Here is a 21,073-nt window from a genome sequence, read left to right as displayed (position 1 = left end):
CACTATTTTTCTTTTTGTAAGTTCAGATTTTCAGATGTAAACTTACGTAGATCATTTTTGTGAAGCTTATTCCAAATTTTAAGAGTATGATCTAGTACTGGATTTTGTGGAGCTGATGATTATCTCAAACTGGTGTAAATACATCAGTTTAAGTAGAGTTGTTTCTTATTTACAGAAGCATAAGTGAGATCGGAATTAGATCCTTCATTTTCAAGTCAATGTTAGAGTATATTTTGTCTAAGTGCCATTCACCTTTATTCAATTAGGCAGCAATTCTGCAAACACTTAAGTATGTGCTTAATTTCACTAGCCTGAGTAATTCTGTTTGAAGTCAATGGGATTATTCATGCTAATAAAGTTAAGCATGTGCGTGTTGCAGTAGAGGGGCTTTAATAGGTATTCCATCTACATCTAAGACACAAGATCCTCACCTATTTGCCGGATTCTTCAACTCTGTGGTAGATTAAATTATATCCCCTTTCAATATGTCAGTTGGCAATTTGAATGCCCTATTTTGTAAACAAAGGGGGAAATTTAAGTTTCATATAAAACAAGGGATAATTTGGGATACAGTAGACTTTTTAATTGTTTGATTTATGCAACATCTGGAGCAGGAAGTGAAGGGGTGGAGTATTGCTAATTTCAATATTATTTACATATATCCCTGAGACTGAGATTAAGTAGATCCTAGTGGCAGAGTATCTCCCTTTATATCTTGTATGACTATACCAAAAATATGCTTGAACATAATTTTCAGAATTCAATTTGATCCATAAATATAATTTTTAATTAAATTTGGTTTCCAGGTGTTAAATAATATAGGCAGTAGTTTTAAGTAGGAAGGAACAATTTATCATATATCCTAAGCACATATCAAGAATTACTTGAATGAAAAATGTATTGCTTTGTTTAATATATGAAGCAACCAGTTTTGCTGGTTTAAAAATGTAGTTTCAAGCTTTCACATAGGGAAGTACTATCTACCACTAATTCCTCAAAGGAGGAACTCAGATTATTTACATATATTATTTACCTGTTTTTCATAACTAAAGCAAAATGTAACCAATGTATATCTCAATTTCAGCATCACACCAGTGGAATCCTGAATAGACAGAGGTTATGTCACAACCTGTTTTAGCTCAAATAGGTTAAATCTCAATTTATACATATGGCTTTTGCAATAAAAGCATATAGAGATCAAACTGCTCAGAACAAAAATGTCCAGCCATAATTTTAGGTTATTAAATCTCTACTTGCACCCATCTTTGGCAGTCCCTATAATTTTGAAGAATAGATAGATGCCTACTATCAATTTTTGCGTTTCTAATTGTACTTCTACTGTTTCGTTGGTGGAAGAATCTGGATAATGTGGTCAGGAATATTAGGATTAATTGAAAATTTAAATAAACCTTTTGGACTGTTTGAGCATATTTTTGATACTCTTTACAATGTATTGATGATTTCCCCTATACTATATATTAAAAAAAACCCCTCAGATTCACTGTGGCTAGTGAGTTCTCACATATGATTAGTGATGTCTAAACTCCACAAACAGCATGAACATCCAGGTAACAAAGCTGTAGGTGCTTCTCAAACTCAGAAATCTCCTTGAAAGGCTTTGGTTCCCTTTTTCATCTCCAGGTCCTTTTTTACCCCTTTCTCCCCTTTGATAATTAATAGCAATGGCCAACACTTCTGGATTCCTCTCTGTTAGTTATGTCACCGAAGATTTGAGTAATCTGGGACCTTTAAGGATATGGATGTAGGAGTGGGAAGAACGTCGCCCGACAGCTCAGAAACTGAGCAATGTTTATTTTACCCTTTTAAAATATCTGTTCCACATTTTATCTTGAGTTCACGTTCCTTAGTTTGCAGATTCGTGTACTGCCCTAGTTTATCATGTTAGGTGACCACTGTCATACAGACACCACTGCATACAAAACTTGAATTGCATATTTAAGCTAATCATTCTCCCATTCAAATAAATGTGGTAATAGAATTCAAGAGAGCAGGAAATGTACGCAGTTACAGCAGGGGATTGAATGTCTCGATTCTATTTCTTCTGGCATTGAGTTGATATGTGAGAATCGAGAAGTCATCTAATAGCTCTAGTTTAACTATTTACAACAGTAGAATGTCTCCTTACCTAAGAGAGAGAATCATCAAAAGAGCTTCTATAGTACCACACTGGTGAACAAGAACCCAAACACAGTCCCCTTTAGGCATTCCAGTCCTTGGCTCCTATCTAGGCAAAAAGGTCTAATATGGTGAGAGATTTATTGAAAACCCAAATCACCATATGTGAGGTTCTACTAATCCCAAAGGATCAGACACTTTCTCCCATGTCACTGTGTGTCTCAGAGCTTACCCAAATACCACGCTGTCAGCCAATCCTTAGTAAATTAACTAAAGGTTTATTAATAAAAGAAGAGAGTTATTGAATGGTTAAAAGATTATATACATTACAAATGCGTGCTAGGTCCCTCTATCAGATTTGTAGCCGGGATGGTTGAGTCTGCTGACTTACAAAAGTTTCTCTGAATTATCCCAAAAGGTTAGAATCCAAATGCAGCTTAGATGTAAAGTCTGTTGGAGTCTTTCCATGCTTTTCCAAATAACTACTTGGAAGATCTCAGTACCACAGCTTAAACTTTCCCTGTTTAAAGTTTACAGACTAGAGATGCAGGATCAGGCCTGAAGCTTCACTTTTATAGCTGAAGCAGGCCTTCAAGTGTTTTGAGCACAGCATGTGACTGAGGATTCTTCTTTGAGCACACAGTAACACACCTCTTTGAAGTTAACTTTCAATTTCCTATCTATACACAGGAAATCTAGTTACACTTATTTGCATAAGGCAATTAGGCATTATAACAGATAAGCTGAAGACAATGTAGATAATAATAGTTTCCTACAGTATCTCACCTCTTTGATCTTAAGGTTAACTGAACACAATTAAGACATGAAATGGATTTAGCATCTAAAAGCTAATTTGGTTACACTGGTAAACTTCTAACAGGATATAGGTAAACACAGACAAATACACTTAGCAACTATTCTTTGATTCTTACCAATACAAAGTGAATGAGTTGGGGATTGCTAGCTTACTTAATATTTCCTTGATACCCATACATAAGTGGATTGTCTTGATTACAATTGCAATGCCTCTTGTTAAGTTGTTCTGGTCATACACAAGTTAGCTGGTTTACCAGCATTGCAGTAATATTTAGTGGAAGAAAGAGAAAGCTGGCCAGTATGGAGAGGATCTGGCATGGACATGATTAACTCTTTTTATAGGGCAATAATTTACAGTATGATAGATGATGGGAAAGCATAATAAAAATTCACCTGTCTTCATTTTGTCTCAAAATTTTGTTGAAAAACCTCATTGAAAAATCAAATTTTGAAAAATGTTGGTAGCTCTAATAACTTATTTCTAAATTAATTTTCTGTAGCCATGTAAAGAACACTGAACCTCAGTAAGGACAATCTTCATGACAAGTTGAAAACACACTTCCTTTTGGAGCCCTACAAGCTTTAATCTCCCACTAAAGAACATGGACTAAAAATAAATATTGTCAAACCAGGCAAAGCCAAATCTTCAAATATAGAGGAACAAAATGTGTATTAAACAGCTATTTTTGATGCATTCTATCGCCTGTATACTTTGTCTATATAGTGAGTATTTAGGGCCTGATCCTGCCATCACTAGCAGGTGTCGTGGTTACTACTGACTCTTCACAAAAGTAAGCACTGTATCCACTAGTACGTTTGCCATATGACTTCAATGGGCCTATTTTCAATGCATAAAGTTAAGCATATTCATAAAGGTAATTCTTCAGAAAGTTTAAGTGCCCTTAAATAGAGATTCAGAATGAAAGTCTGAACTGTCATAACTGTAGCATCTCCAACACACAGTTATGATAGATTGGTTCTGTGTGAGGAACACCTATGATTGTGTGAGGCACTGAGAAAAATAACAGCACAGAAGATGGATTCTTCAAGTTCTATTCTCAGACCACACCCAGATCATCCAATAGTATTGCAGGACCATATAAATTGCCAACCTGGATTTAAACCCTAGGTCCATCTAGTCCAGAAACCTGTCTCTGACAGTGGCCTGTACCAGATACTTCAGAGAAAGGTATAAGAATGCTGCTGCAAGCAGATGTGGGATAATCTGCCCCATATTAGTTCTCATCCTGGTTTCTAATAGTCAGTCTTAAACCCTGAAGCATGAGCTTTCATAGCCCTTCCACAATGTTTGTTGTTAATTATAACAACTCTGGATATACTTGTTATCCAAATAAATGCCCAATCCCTTACTGAACCTTGCTAAATTCTTGATTTTAATGAGTTCCTGTGGTAATGAGTTCCACAGTATAATTGCATGCTGTGTGCAAAAGAATTTGGTTTTGTTGGTTTTCAATTTCATTGAATGCCCCCTTCTTCTTTTGTATGACACAGGAAGAGCAGGAGTTCCCAATCTACCATCTCTAGACTATTCATTATTTGATATACTTTTATCATCTCCCCTCTTTTCATCTCCTTTCTAAAATGATCATCCACATTTTTCAGTTTCTCTTCATATGTGTTTTGTAATAAGTTTGATCATTTTCATCACCTTCTCTGAGCCTCCTCTAGTTCTGCAATGTCCTTTTTCAGATGGGGTGACCAGTATTTCACATGGGATTTCAGATGAGGCCATGCCACTGATTTCTATAAAGATGTTATAATCTCTGTATTTGCCAGCCTATTCCTTATGAATACTTTGAAACATATGAACACATGAAAACATATGAATATTTTGTTTGTTTTGTTGACCACAGCTGCATATCTAATAGGGGTCTTCATTGAGCTGTCTACAGTAACACCCCAATGCCTTTGAGTATACCTTTGCAGGGAGAAAATGTTTGAACATGAGTGTTTTCCTGGTGGAGCTGGTAACTATCCTAGCAAAACAAACTACTAAAAGCCTATTTTATAGAAGTTGTTCTTGTCCTTGTTGAGATAAATGGTTAAGAACCTCAAGACTTGCCATGAGAAATAACCCAAAGTTAGATGTAGCTCTTGAACTGTTTGCTCCTAAGGGACAGAAAGGGGAAAAAACAGCACAAGGGTGACTTGGTGTTATCAAATATACTTTGTGCCAGTTGCAGATAGTGCTATCTACCAAAGATAAGCCTACTTTACTGATGCCTCTCAACAACAGAAATTGGCCAAGATTTTCACACTGGCTTTCTTCCTTCCTCTCACAAATATTGTGCAAAATACAACATGCAGCTATAGTCTTAGGCATGTTATTTTTCCTGCAGGTTACAACCTATTCCACAAACATTCTACTGTTCTTTCAAATTGCTGGATGCACAGCCCCCCTGTCATTCTGCAACTATTGAGGCTATAGTTATACAGTTGCTCCTTTCTGTCCACGTGGCCTGTGAACAGCTTCATTAACCAGTTCTTTAGAACAATCCTTTAGAAAATGCTGGTTTCCCAAGACCAGAAATGACACTGAATGGTGAAGTTGCTCCAGGAACAGCTCCTGTAGCAGCAGTGCCTCATTGTCATTATTCTGCTTCTTCTGCCACTGCTGAAGCGCCTGCTGCTGCCGCCACCACATAGTCTGCTTGACTTTGAGAGCTGAAATACAGCCCAAGCAGCCTCTGGGTATTCACGGGTGCCAGCATAGCAGCGTGAAGCGTTGGGTACATGCTGGTTTAAACCCGCTGTGCAGACAAGCCCTTGTAGTTTTGTTTGCCCATTGTGAAAATAGGGTCCGTTTTAAAGAGTCTCAAGTCTGGTATCCAAAAACACTAATTGCTTTTGAAAATCTTGGCCTCTGTGGTCTCCCAAAATAACTTAACGAATGACACTGAAGCTGCTTTTGCAAATTTCAGCCACAAGGATTATTTGGTCAAACTACAGCAGTAAGCGAAGTGGAGGCCCGTTTTAGGTATGAGTAAAACAGTTTGTAATGTATTTGTCAATCAGTCTAGGAGTATCCTACCTCTAAAATGCCATTTTTCAGAGTAGCAGCCGTGTTAGTCTGTATCCGCAAAAATAACAGGAGTACTTGTGGCACCTTAGAGACTAACAAATTTATTTAGAGCATAAGCTTTCGTGGGCTACAACCCACTTCTTCGGATGCATACGTGACATTTGTGACATTGTGACACTTTGGGGGCTCACTTAGATCAACGGGTGTTCTGTCACCGCCTGCCCTGTAACCCTCGGTGCTTCTGCACTGTGCAGCTTTGGCTCACCAGCAGCACGCTCACGGCACAGTGGCCTTATCCTGACTACCACCTGCCTGGTTACTCCTTCAGGGTAACACCAACAGCCCTTCCAGTCCCGAGTCTCCCCACAGATCATCTGCCCTGCACTGTCCAGTCCCTCTCCGTGGATACTCACAGAAGTTATTCAGTTTACTGCCTCCAGAGAGCCAGAGCACACATCAGCCTGTTAGTTTAGAAGGGGACTTCACCCTTCATTTTAATACACAGCTCTGAGAAGGTTTTGTAATGAAAAAAGAATAAATCTATTAACAAAGCACAGATAGGGTTACAAGTACAACAAAACAAAACATGCTTGCTAATGCCTAAAACTTAACTTTGGCAGGTTACACTCTTTATCTAAGGAGGTTTCTCACCTATAGTCATTTCCAGCTACTCTTTGTTTTCAAGTCAAGATGATCCACTCTGCATGAGCTCATAGGGTTCTGCTCCCTCTTTGTCCCCTAGGAGATAGATGCCAAAATGGCTTTCTGTTTCATCTTGTATTTTCCAAAATGTATCTGTTTCAAGAGCCAGGAAGGCTTCCTGGGGGTGCAGGCTCCATCCCCATTTGTGATGGTTAAGTGGTCTTTCTCCCTCTTACCCTGCTTGTTTATCTTGATGTCTTTGTTTACCTTCCATGCAGATGTACTTTTCATTGTCCTCTGAGATATTACCTAATTCAGTTTACATTGGAGACACAGGAAAACAAGCACAATAGCATTCCTTTGTCTAGGACAGGTTGGGATTATGCATTGTTTGCAAAACACCTTTTAAGAATGTATTTCCAGCAGACATCTATAATTCTTTATAGACTGCCTGTACATATATCACACAATATTAACGACCAGCATGTTACCAGTTTGCCTATGATACCTTACATCACACCTTTTAACTCTTAAGTGCAGATTATGACAACAGTGGGGCAATGCGTGCATCAGGCCTGATGTGAGGGATTGTATGGTGTGGCATGCCCTCTGCCAGTTGGCAGTCAGTGACTTCCTAGGTCATAATCATTGTACTATTGGGCATAATAATCACTCTACAGCAGGGAAAGGTGGGAGGGAAAGAAAGAAAGCAGCTCCCATCTCTGGGATGGAATCTTTGTGTTGCCGAGTCAGTGGCAATCTGGCATGGCATAGTGCCCGATTAAAAGATTTGGTGGGCTGTTGATTTTAACATCCTGTCAATAGCTGCAAGACAAGGGGGGTGGGATGTGCCCGCATGAGGTGGTGATGCTTTTCTACATAAGTGCTTTCAGGTGAGCATCCACCCTAAGAAAATACTTGGCCGGTGGCAAGGACTTGTTTTCACTTTTAGTTTGGATGGAGCTGAATTTTTCTCTTTTTGAGCGCCACTTCTTCCTTTCTGGTGACCTCGTCATTTACTGAAAATCTATTGTGGCGGATCCACCCAACTGGAGCCCACACCTGCCATACATCAACCTTTTCCTGAACTAGATCCTCAAACAATCCCCAACAGAAATTGCCATGCTGTTAATCTAACAATGTCATTCAGCCCCTCCTCCTTGCCAGCGCTCTCCTCTCTTCCCCCCAAGCGAGGCGGACTGCGCAGGGTGACAATAGCGGGGGGGGGGGGGGAGAGGGGCTCCGAAAGTCACAGAGGGGTCTCCTGAGGCATGCACAGCTTGTGCCTCAACGAGGAGCCTGGAAAATGTGCAGATCCTGGCCGGTGAGCGCTGGGTGCGGGCGGGGCAGGGCTGGCCCAGCCCCTGCAGGCAGGCTGCCCCGAGGGCTCCTGCAGCCCGTTCCCCCAGTTCTCAGCGTTTCTCAAATGCGGCCACAGACCTGGGTGGTGACGGGGGGGGGGAAGCATCAGCCCCTTTCCCTCCCTTCCTCTTGCTCAGGGATGCACCACCCTGCACCGCCGCTGGAGACAGGTGGGCCACAGCGCTGAAGGAGCAAGGGGAGTTCTCGACCTACAGGGGGGCACAGTGGGGCCTGGCTCAAGCTTCCACCCTAGGGTTGTTGGGCAGTGGGCTCAGGTGGTGGGACTTAGGAGCCTGGCTGCACAGACCAGGGCTCCAGCCATGGGGTTTTGGGCACCAACACCCGGCTCCAGACGCGATGTTTCAGGTACTGACCCCCAGCTCTGGCCATGCAGCCTTGGCCTGCAGCCAGGCCCACAGGGCTTCAGGCTCCAACTCCTGGCCACATGGCAGCAGGCTCCAATCCCTGGCTCTCGCCGTGCGATGCCAACCCCTGGCCACACATTCCAAACCCCAGGTGCTGGCCCTCCAACCCCAGCCTTGGGTGCCGACCCGGGCTTCAGCGGCTGCTGGCCCTGGGCACCGAGCCACAGCCCCTGGCTGTGCAGCTCCTGGCCCTGGCTTCACAGTACCTGCCCGGGGCTCTGGCCGCTGGCACTGACCCCCAGCCACACAGCTGACGACCCCTGGCTCTGGTCACAGGACTCATCACCCACCCCCATCACTCCTGGTCCCCGCTACTTCCCCTGGCCCCTGCTAACCCCCAACCCCCACACACACACACACTCCAGGGCTTAATTTGTCCTGGGGCTTGCTGCAAAAAGTTATATTAACAAAAATGCAAATATCGCTTTTCACAGCATTATTTTTATTATTGATTCTGCAAACCCCCCACCTACATAACTAAATGACAGGGATGTGGATGTGGCTAAATACATTTTTATTTATTTTTCCTAAAGTTAATCAAGTATTTTAGGAAAAACTGTCAGTGCGGCCACCAGCAAGAGTTAGTGGCCGCACTCGGAGGCCACCAAAAACGAGTTGTGAGACCCCCCCCCCCCCTTCTCCCTTTAGGCTGCCTGTGCGGAGGGAGAGTTTTGCACTGGGGCTCGGTCCCGGGGGCCGCCCGCAGCCGCTCCCTTTGCCCCCCCCGGCCGCTCGGGGACTTGCTTTTTGTCGGCCAAACGAAAACTCGGGATCCGGAGGCAGCGCCCTCGCCTTTAACTCACCGCCCCTTCAGCGGCAGGAGCCAGCAGAGCCGCCGAGTCTCAGTGCCGGGCTGCGGGACGCTGCAGCCGCCACCGCCTCATGAGCCTGCCCTAGGGGCGGCGGGCGAAGCGGGGCTGCCTCGCCCCAGGGCGGCGGGTGGAGAAGGATGCTGCCGCGGGCAGGGCAGCTGCTCCGGAGCGCCAGGGGGAGATGGCAGCAGCCCCTGGCCGCCGCCGCCGCGAGAAGCGATCGCTCCCTGCCGGCCGGGCCCCTGCCGGCTCCCCAGGTGAGGCGCGGGGCGGGGAAAGTTTGCACGGGGCAACTTCAGCGCTCGGGCGGCGCTTTCCTCCCCTGCCCGCTGCCGCCTCCGGCCGGCCGGGCTCCCGCGGCTGCTCGTGCCCCTCGCCGCGCTGCTGGGCCGGGGCAGGGCGCGCGGGGGCAGCAGTTTGGGGGAGCGGAGCGTACGGGGGGACTGTGATCCCCTGCACCCCCCCGGCGCGGACACCAGCCCCCGGGCACAGGGGGCGGCAGAAAGTTCCCCGCCGCCCCTCCGCGCGCTCCAGAGGATGGGCCAGCCCTTGGGGAGGGAGTTCAGCGCCGGATCTGCCCGCTCCGGTTTGTGTGCGAGGCTGATGGGGCTCCGGACACTGAAACAAATGAGGTGGTAAGTGACTCATTGAAACTCACGCCCAGCCCGCGGGAGAGCGGAGAGCCTCTGCTTTTAACATGCACCCAGCCTGGGGCGGCGCGCCCTGCTGTTCCGGCGCACCTGAAGCAAAGGCATTTGGCAGCGTTCCTTGCTTTGCTAAGGGGAAGTCTGCCTTCCTGGGAGCGCGCAGCTTTTTGTTGGAGGTGAATTTAAACAGGATCAAGCGAAGTGGATTATGCTCCAAGTCTACCAGAGGAGGAAAATCTGTCTTGTTTTAAAAGCTCAAGTCAGGAACCTGACCATCAGCGCTGTCTTTATAATTTTTCCACTTCCTCCAGCGTTGTTGCCCTGCTCCCTGATAGGTTGATGATGAATCATCAGTGCAAATTGTATATGAGTAACAGTTGATTTAGCACAATTGTGTTATATGTCTGTTGATAAATATCTTTGGATAGAGAGGTGTGGTGAGGAGTATGCTGAAGAAGGGGAAAGTCTGAATTTAAAAGAGAAATCCTGTAAATAACTCCAGTTTTATAAATCAGTAAACGCCAAGAAATCTAAGGTTAAAATGGCCTGACTATGGTTCTTAAAAGGATATTGGCAGGATTAGCATTTTAAGGCTTTTTTGTTATTGTAATTATTAGTAACAGCCCAGTAGATTACTGAAACTGAAGTTTCTTACCATCATATTTAATTCTCACCATTTATGTTTACTGTTTCAACCTAAAGCCAGCGTGGACAATAAAACTACACTATTTGTGGAAATTGCAGTCACTTGTTCAGTTTCTGTTCATAATACAGTATTTACCCATTTCTGGCTCATAAACATGAAGATAGTGCAGTTATTTCTGAATTTTCAGCACTGCAGCGGGAGTGTTAATAATATTGTAAAATATTGAAGGTATTTTTCAATATTGGGCTTAGAAAATGTATTTTCCCCCATTTTTACACAAAAAATATACAAGTCAGCCATGCTGACAATGCAGCTTTAACTCAAATATTGTCTTTTGTATTTTCTGTGTTCAAATGAGGAAGGATGCTTTGACTGTGTTTCATTTTGATTAGGACCAGTTCAGATGGAATATTGTATTCAGCTTTTAAATATAATCATGTTTTAAAGGTGGACTGAGAACTGCTAAAAGATTGAGCAGGTGACCTGGTAGTCTAGGTTTGAATGCTGCAGCCTGACCTATTTATCGATGCAAGGGTCCTGCTGTGAGGATCTGACTGCAGCATCTGGAATGTCAGCATTCCCTCCCTGCTTACTTTGTCTTGGGAAGCAGCCTATTTCTCTGTGGTGGGCAGGTTGAAAGAAGGGCTTTTTGGGTCAGTAGTGATGAGGCAGGGGGCAGCTGTATATAGGGATAGGGGAATAGTATTGGGAAAACTAATAAACAGAAGCATATAACTTGCTAGTTATTTACCTTTTTATGTTTTGCTTTTGCGTTCTTTGTCTACTACTGTTTCCATTGCCTATTTAGGCTGTCAGTAGTTCTCTGGTGTAGGGGCCATCTCATGCTACGTGTTTATACAGTACCTAGCATAGTGAGGCCTCTGTCTTCACTGGGGCATCTAGGAGCTGCTGTAATATAAACACTAATGGTAGCAGTGCTATGTGGGAGATCAGGTTTGGTGCTGCTGCTTTCTGGGTGAGGACAGTTGCGAAGGTAGCACCCACAGCCCCAAGTGACTATTATGGATATCTGAGTGCTGCTGACAGGTTTTGAAGGGAGTCCAGCTCTTCACCAGGGAACTGATGGCTGTAGTAGAATGAGGCTTTGAGGTTAGGAAGTTTAGTGGAGACAAGGGAGAGAGAGAAGGGAGCCTTTGAACCCTACAATGAACACAAAAGGCCATTGATGGATCCAGATTGATGAAGGTATCTGTATTGTGGATTTCATTTTTCTTCTTTCTATTTGAGGTGAACTAGTAGCTAGGAAATGCCATGTCTAATTACATGATGTGAGGGCTGCTCCTGATTTCCCTGCCCTAAGGTAGAAGCATTCTAGGTGTCCCCTCTTTTCTTTCTCTTCTACTCTTGAAGCTGTTGGGGAAATCCGTGTGGGTTGCCCTTTTGAGGGCTGTGGTGTCCCATTGCCTTATTCTCAAAGGGCATTAAACTTGTAAAAATTAGTCAATTAAATCCCCGCCCCTCCCAAAAAAGTATAGTTTTTAGGTACCACACCTATTCCTGAGTCCCCCTGTCAATTTATGTGCATTCAAGTCGTTATTTTAAAACCGCTTTTCTTTGTCATGTGTGGGAAAACCCACAGAAAAAACGTTGAAACGGACTATCTCAATAGGGAAACAATGAAATGGTCTATGCACAAAGTGCTGTTAAATGCACTAATAAACAAACTGAAGGCTAGCAATTTGTAGTTCGTAATTACTTTCACTTCTAGTAACCTTAAATGTTACCTGTAAAATGAGTAAATTTAAAAAAAAATCACTCTTCTGTCTCAGTATTTTAAGTTAGTATCCCTTTAAGAAATCTCTTTTAAAAACCCAAGCCACTGTCTGTGCAAAAAGGGTCAAAAATGCTATTTGTAAAAGAAAGGTCTGTTGAAAGGTACAGTTCTGTGGACAACATGGCCTGAGGTAACTATATGACTGTGTACTAATAATCTGGAAAAAGGAGACAAATGTTCTTGACAAGTTCCACTGTCAGGATGTTTTTAAATTTTGACTATTAAAGAGTCCATCCAATTCTTTTTAAAAGTTTGCTCTGATGGAAGCTTAGCAAAATGTTGGCGCTAAACTCTCAACCTATTCAAGGACAAAATGTGTGACTGGGACACATGACAGACACAAATTCATAGAGGAAGTGTAAAAAATGTGTTTGGTTCATTTATTTAACATATGCAAAGTTTCCCTTAACTGAATTTTCCTGATGCAGTGTTCATAAAGTCAGTTGAAAGCAATGAACAGAGTGGACACTGGCTTTGGGTGGAATGTCAATTAAGCTGGGACTAAAATGGATGACACTCCGTAATGAGGTACAGGAAAGCAGTATGGTCTGTGGCCATGTCTTCACTTGGAAGCAAGGTGTATTTGCTAATGTATGCTGGTGGAGTTAAACCCTGGGAAGGAAAAAGGAAAAAGCTCCTTCCCAGGGTTTATCTTGACTAGCTAACACATATTAAAAGTACAACTTGCTTTATCTATGTTTTGAAAATCTAGTGTTGTCAGAGCAGTACATACTCCAGCACATACTAAAGAAGTGGAATTAAAGGCTAGGCTGCTTGCTATGCTTAAACTCTATTAGCTTAGCACATGTTAAAGGCAGTGCAGCCAGGATTTTATCTCATGAGTTCAGTGACAGATGTTGTCATTAGGTTATAATTTAAAGGTGATTTTTTTTTTTTAATTAAACAGACATGTCCATGCCTTGTTTGGAAGCCAAAACACTGTAGCACTAAGAACCTGAAAGTGAAAGTGATTATAACAAAATTGAAATTGACTTCCCTAATTGCATAATTATTGAAAAATAAACAGGGCGTACAAGTAACAAGCCAGCTGTCTTTTTTTTTTTTTTTTTTTACAATTTTCCCTCTAAAATTCTAAAATATTATTAGTAAGGTAGGTAAATGTGTTTACAGCATTTGTTTAATAGTTTGTTTAGTGTTAAATCACAAGTTGTGGGTCTGCAGCACAGTTCATTCAGCAGTTCATATTGTTTCCATAACAATCATATACACCTCTTGTAGTAATTGACAGGGTACTTGCATTGAAAATTGTCCCAACAAATCAACCTGAGCAATTTTGATTGTCTGGTAAAAGTGACTGAAGGCTCATTCAATTTAAGACAAAGAAAACTTCCCTAAGGCCTGGTCTATGTTAGGAAATTAGGCTGGTATAACTGTGTCACTCAGGGGTGTGAAAAATCCACATTCCTCTGACTAACACAGTTATAGCGACCTAACCCCTTTTGACCTAGCTACCGCCTCTCGCTGAGGTGCAGTGCTGTGAGTGCAGACAAGCCCTGAGTGTTGTCCCAGGGAAATGCTTTCCTGATTAAGTGACTTTGACTGTAATTATTAATTTTTAACTAACCTTTTCAGTTACCATTTCTCCATATGTGGTGTTATATCCGTGGGATGCCATTGTTCTGTGTATTTAATAAAAAAAAAAAAGTATTTGGATCCTGGCTCTGGAGAGGAAGGATTATCCAGTGGTTATGGCACTTGCCTAGGGCTTAGGAGAACAGAGTTCAATTCTCTGCTCTGCTACAAACTTTGTATTACCTTGGGCAAGTCTCTTAGTCTTTCTGTGCATTAATTTCCCTATCTGTAAAATGGGTATGACAGTACTTCCCACTTCACAGAAGGGTTGGGCAGATAAATATATTATTTTGAGGCACTCAGATACTATGGTGATGGGGCCATATAATTATTTAAGATAGCTAGAATTTGTAAATAAACAGTGTGACTTTTTGGTTAACAAATCAGCCAAATGATTTGGCACCAAATGAACCATAGTATAATGCCTAAAAGGACAACTGGATATAGTTTGTTTGTTAAAGCAGGAAATCATGTCTGTTGTTGTTCTCTCAGAAAGCAGTGTCTCTAATTGTCAGCATTCCAGCTGAGTGGTATTCAGACAAAATTAACTAATCTGCTGATGTTCCTGTTCACAGGAATCCAGTGAGTAATTACTTTTGAGTAATTACTAAGCCTTCTGACTAATGCTTATAGAAGAAGCTGCTTCATTTTGTATTATTGAATCTTCTATGTCTCTTGTATGGCTCTCATCTCTCTTTCCCTGCCTCCCGCTGCCCCCCCTGCCCTGGGAAGTGTTTGCTTTTATAAGGAGGAGGTTTTGCAAACTATGAAGCATTTATTTGATGGTGCATTTTTCTGGCTGGCTACATAAAATAAAGCTTGTGACCCACAAAACACTGTTGTAGTAAAGTTTATGAAAGTCTTAGTGTTTTTTAAAATTATTATTATTTTACAGAGACAAGATGGGTGAGGTAATATCTTTTATTTGACCAACTTCTGTCGGTGAGAGAGACAAGCTTTTGAGCCACACAGCGCTCTTTTTTTATTATTATTATTTATTTAATTGTATTAGATTATTTTACAGAGATCAAACCTAAAATTTGCCAATTCTTTCATTTCCCCATGATCATTATTAAATCTTGTTCTTAATTCTCTGACACAAATGCATTGCTTGCACTGTTCTCTTGAAATAAAAAGTTTCCCTTAGCAAAATCCCAGTGGAGAGTAGATCTCTAAACACACAAGTCAACCTAAAACACTTGATTTTTCTAGACGCTATTATTGCTGTTCATACATAGCACTGAGCCAGAAAATATTCCTAGGGTTACCAACCTTCCAGGATTGGCCTGGAGTCTCCAGGAATTAAAAATTAATCTTTAATTAAAGATTATGTCATGTGATGAATTCTCCAGGAATACATCCAACCAAAATTGGCAACCCTACGGTACTAACATAAGCCTGAGTTTGCAAACTATCCCAGTTTGCAAATTATCCCAGTCTTTTTAACCATGAATGCTGAATCTCTGTAGTCCTGGGATTTGTTGCTTCTGCCAGACATTTGCAGACATAAGTAAACTATGGGCCATCTGTACTGGGGATGTTCTTACTGTTGCAGATACACAAGTGTGGATGTACTGCATCAGTACAAAATGGGGATTGCATTCATGTGGCTTCCCTTGGTTTGAATCCAGGGTAAACTGTGCACATCCTGTTTTAAAAACTCAGCTCAAAATCACCCATGCTGGTTTCAAATTAGGGGAAGCCACTTGAATACAATCTCCATTTTGCACAGGTGCAATACATCCACCCTGGAAGTCTGCAGTCAGGAAGCTACATTGGTACAAATATCCAAGTATAGCCAGGGCCTTATTTTGTAACAGGTAACAGCAAGAATGTGGATAAGGAGGGAAGTACCATAATCTAGACCAGTGGTTCTCAAACTTTTGTACTGGTGACCCCTTTAACATAGCAAGCCTCTGAGTGCGACCCCTCCCATATAAATTAAAAACACATTAACACCATTATTAATGCTGGAGGAAAAGCGGGGTTTAGGATGGAGGCTGACAGCTCGTGACCTCCTGAGAGGTCCCAACCCCCAGTTTGAAAACCCCTAATCTAGACACTTTGTAAGTATCAAGTTGGCTGTCAGTAGGATAAGAGTGTGCAAAAGTAGAAATTTTCAAAATTTGAGTGTATTCATATTTTGTTAATTCAAAATGTTTCCTTTTTTGGTGAAGATTTTTAAAAAGTGGTCTTAGGTTTGAGGAACAACTATTTACACTGTGAAAATGTGATTTCCTGTGAGCCTACAGTGAAATATACAGTCCCCAGGAAATTTCTGGAGTGTGAAAACGGGCAAAACGAAGTTGCAGACATTTTTGTGAAAGAATATTCCAGTTCTACTTTATGTTCTCAGAGGCATAGGCAGTTAACCCTGTTGCTGAGGGGAGAGTCTTGCTGGTTGCAAATTGCAGCTGGTTGGAAAATCTTTGTTTTGTTTATCTGCAGGTAGCAGGAAAAAATGTTTTGCTTCTCAGCTGCCAATGATATTCACATCCTATTTAAAAAAACAGCTCAAAGTCACGCATGCTGTGATGCCTGCAGCTAGTAAGCTGTTGACCGGTTCCACAGAGTGAATTTTCCAATCCTTCCCTCTTCTTCTCGCCAGCTGTCTCAAATTACTGTAATGCTTCCAGTGTTATGAATACCACATTTTAAAATTCAGTTGTGTATCCGCTCCTGAGCAAACACCCAAAATGTGTAAAAATATCGAAAGGGCTATTTGAAATTGTCAGTCTTGTTTTCCTTCCCCTTCTCCCTGTGCTTCACTGTCAAGTTTTATAGTGGATTCTGTCAAAGCAACATCCCTAGAACAGTGCATGCAGCAGCCTGAAAGAAATGAATCATCACTTAGTCTCTGCCTTGCAGTTGAATATTCTAAATAAACTGCAGCTTTGTACAGTTTTAACCCTCTCTTATGCCTTTGTTTCTAAACATCAGGCCAAATCCTCAGCCAGCCCCCCGCTCAGGCAACTTTGAACCATGGGACTATGGGGAATTCCCTGACTGTGAGGGAGTCCGTATAATCACTCTATGTGGCCCATTGGCATAGGAGGTTTATTGGTGGTGGGAAGGGTCTGTGGGTAGAGTGTTTATATGCTGCAATGAACTCCAGCCAGTTCAATGACCCTGGGGGGTTGTAGTAGGTATCATAGGTTAGAGCAGCCCTGAAGCTGTTCTGATTTATGCCAGGGGCTGAACTGGTCACCAACACGCTTGGAGGTCAGGGAATTCTTTATGGCTTAAAGCCCCACCCACTCAGGTTTGGAATGATTGTCGCTTTGTCAGACCCAACAATTGGGAAGAATAGAGTGTCTCCCAATATTGGGAGACTAAATAAATATTGGTCTATAAAATTACTTCTCTACATACAAACCTTGTTCTAGAAACGAGAGGATAAAAAGCCAATAAAACACACACAACCCCAATAAAGTATTTATGGAGAATTTATGCACTTGTCATGACTTTTTAGCAAATAAATGTTCACAGATGCTTTAAAAAAAAAAAAAAAAGCCATCGTGCATTCCTCACTCTTGTTTCAGGGAACATGCCTGCCTCAGCAGGTTCATTTTGTTGGCCTTCAATGTTGCATCCATGCCAATATATCATAATGGAATTGGGACTGGATGTTCTCCATTGTTTCAGCTGGCAGTTGGGATATGGCTACGTTTTTTGAGATAAACATTTGCTCACTGGAAAGACACCTGTTGTACAGGGCAGTTAAAACTCATTGTCCCTTCTACTATATATATTTACATCCACAACTCCTCACTGTCTCCACTCTGAGTGTAGATTCTGGAATCAAAACCAGTGAGTTGCAAGGAAGTATTCTTGTGCGTATGCATGTAGTTATCTGCAAAATACTATATTCTATGCCTGCTCACGTTTTAAGAGTTTTGTAATAGCCAGCTTTATTCAATTGAGGCTGACATCTGCTGTAGATAGAAACAGTATTGTTTAAAAGAAGCTGACATTTCTTATAACATAGAATTATAGACGTGTAGGACTGGAAGGGACCTAATTGCAGGAAAGAGATTAATTTGGGAATGTAAAACAAATCTCTGCTACCAGAGAAGATTAGAATCACTGTGATCACACATTGTGTCACTAAAAAAGTATACATATTTAAAAACATTTCTTTATCTGTTAGTAAGATCTTATATTATTAAAACTTTAAAAATCTCTCCTTATCACTTAGGCTGTTTAATTTTTGCATTTTGGTGGTTTATACTGAATGAGAAGTGAAACTGAACATTCCGTTTGTGTAGTTAGTTTCTTCATCTTCTGTTTATGAAACATTTAAATCAAAACTAACTATTGACTTATACACACACAAAAAGACCAAACACCTTATGGAAAATTTTTCACAAAACAAAATTGAGCAGGGGATTGGAAGAAGTTCCTCTTGGCTTTGAATTCCAAACCTGATTCCTTCTAGGACCTTGAACAAGGCACTAAGCATTTCTCTCTCTCTCTCTCTCTCTCTCTCTCTCTCTCTGTAACCTGAGGATGATACTTAACCTACTTTACAGGGCAGCAAGAATCAATCAGTAAAATATCTTGAGTGCTTTGAAGGCTTACCACAAAGCACAGTATAATTGTTTTAAGTGACTTATACAAAATAATTGCTTGGTTTAAGAACTCTTCTGGTCCACACCTTTCCCCCTTTTTGTGCACTTTCAATTTTTTTTAACCTTCAAACATTTGATCCTGAATGATGATTTTCTGTGAGTTTACTGATTCTCTTTGTGTCCAAGACTGTGTAATCAAATTTTCCAAGACAACAACCAGTCTGCAGTGATAGCTCTGCTGACATCATCCCAGGGAACAATGAACAGTACACCTCCCCTCAATGATAAGCAGTGCACCTGCCCTCAACATCTAGTTAAATTATAAACCCTGATTTTCTTACCTTGAATAGAAATAGGCTAGTGAAATATCACTGTGTAGAGCGTTAAGTTTAGTGGAATGTTGCTAATTCACCTTTCCCATGACAGCATGCCTGCAAATCCACAGTAAAGGTGAGTTGTGGTCTTCATGGAAAGAGTGATCACTAAATTCTGCTGTGGCCAGTGGTGGGAAATTGATTATGCTCCTTGAAATCCAATTGAGGACTGAAATGTCACTCCTTTGGGCCTGCCCCTGCTGTGACATTGGCTAAGTTCTGAGGCAGGACTTCTTATATTAATTCCTCCTCCTGACTAGTTTCTCTTTTCTCTTGTTGGCCGTATGATAATGATGAGGGAACATGGCTCCCTATTCTCTAGGTGGCTATGCTTGTTGTCTCAGTATTGAACAAGAATCTGGTGATCACCTAGACGTGGGAGGGAGGGAAGCCTTTGATAAATTCGCCATTGCCCGTCTCCCTGGCCACCAGCTTATTCCCTGCAGCCAAGCCTGTCTGGAAAGCGCAATGAGCATTAAACCTGGTCGTTAGTTGTATGCATGAGGTGGGAGATGGACAGACCTGGGAGCTGTCTCCCTCTTCCCTCCCCGCCCGGTCATTCAATGGTTCTTCTACTGAATTGTCAGCAATATACTTGCATCCTCAAGGGGTCCTTTGAGATCCAGATGGCCTCAACTGAGACTTTATTTCTGTTATAGGATAATAACAGAGGAGCTTAAAAAACAATCCTTTATGTGAAATATGGCTTGGACTACTGATTGATTGTCCAAAGCCACATAGCCATTTACCAATGCACACCCCTTTGTGTTTTTATTATTGTAGTAGATTAGTGATACGTAATTTGTAGCTTCACCGTTGTGAGGAGAGATGGCTTAAAATGGAACACTTGATCTGAGTCCCTGCTGAATTTTGGGAAAGTTCAGATCCAGGGGTCAGGCCCATCTCTAGTGAAATAAATCTCTCTTGTTAGGATGACTTTATTCGCCATAACTGTGTATGTAAAGAAGTGAGTGAAAGTTGGCTGCCTGCCTACTAAACATGGTAACCTTTGCAGTCTACAAAGTAATTCTCTTTAATCCAGGAAGGACTGGCAGCAGAACTATGGAATCTCATACCTAGTGAGCAAGGAACAAGAATGCTCTGGTAGCAGTGACAAATAAATGGGTAAACAAATAATCCAGGTGCTGTGTGCAATGATTAGGAGGTTCTGTCTGCCACTGTCGCTTCTTTGAGAGAGCATTTAACATTATTTTGTCTGCCAGATGGTTCTTTAATCTTATTATGCTACTCATTGAATTTCTCTGCTACTGTATAGGCTTGTTTAGGATGCTGAAACAAAAAGCCTCTATACTGCAAACAAAATATATTTTAAAAGATGCATTTATCATGGATAAGCACAGAGTATACATCTTTAAAAAGATAAAACAATTTGAGTACCTTAGACAGCGGTAAGATGTCAATTGCAATTTGTTTTTACTAAGAATAAACAATGCAAATGCAGTTATCCGTCCTTACATTCACTGTCAAGTTTTTTTAAACCAGAATTATTTGACAACTTTCACATTGTAATCTGGTGCTGAAGGAATGCAAATTGGTTCCCTGCAAGAAATGTTTCTTACTTTACCTACAAAACAGGTAGCAATTCCATTCCATTAATATCTCCTCATTGCTGGAGGAAGATGTGATGGGGACCCATGAGGCTGCTTTATGATCAGCCTCATGAGGTATCTTTAAATGGAAGTCCTGAATGTTTGTCACAGCAGAGGGGAAATCTTATTGTTTCCTTCTTGAACGTTAAATTAATTACATCACAGAAAAATAATTTTAGCCAGAGATACTCACTGCACCATGAAAGGATGATTACAGTTCCCTGTCTGTGCAGTACAGGTATCCATTCTGACTAGAATGCCCATGTACTGCTTACAGAGCAAAATGTATGGATAGTTGGTTTTTCTTCCTCCAGGAAACATTCATTTGTTCCTTCTTCATAGTTCATATGAAATATTCACAGTTTGAAATGCTGTGTTTAATTTTTTTGAACCAGTCTCCTTCCTGCCCAAGGTAATGGATTGCAGTGTTGGAGCTACTGGAGAATCTGACCATGTTTTATTATGTTTAGTCATGGGGGAGAAGGGACATGTTGTAGGAAACTTGGATCCAACATCTTTAAAATTTTATTGAAAGAGCAGGAGTCCCATGCCTTCTGTAAATTAATTTTTATATTGTGGAAATGCAGAAAGGCTAACCAGG

At 41.7% G+C, this 21,073-nt stretch overlaps 1 protein-coding gene across 2 annotated transcripts in view; it reads left to right on the top strand.

Moving 5' to 3' along the window:
* The first annotated feature begins 9,373 nt into the window (after positions 1–9,373).
* MCUB (mitochondrial calcium uniporter dominant negative subunit beta) overlaps positions 9,374–21,073 on the top strand; it is a 92,188-nt gene continuing 80,488 nt past the window's right edge. Inside the window, exon 1 of one of the 2 annotated variants that reach the window (XM_065405218.1) lies at positions 9,374–9,493. In XM_065405218.1, coding sequence (XP_065261290.1) covers positions 9,374–9,493 — 120 coding nt within the window. Of the gene's footprint in view, positions 9,494–9,801; positions 9,872–21,073 lie in introns of those variants that run through there. The other variant, XM_065405219.1, reaches the window with a different exon arrangement.

The sequence above is a fragment of the Emys orbicularis genome, chromosome 5, assembly GCF_028017835.1.
Source record: "Emys orbicularis isolate rEmyOrb1 chromosome 5, rEmyOrb1.hap1, whole genome shotgun sequence".
Lineage (NCBI taxonomy): Eukaryota > Metazoa > Chordata > Testudines > Emydidae > Emys > Emys orbicularis.
The sequence above is the reverse complement of the archived record's forward strand: the minus strand, read 5'-3'. Positions and strand labels throughout refer to the sequence as shown.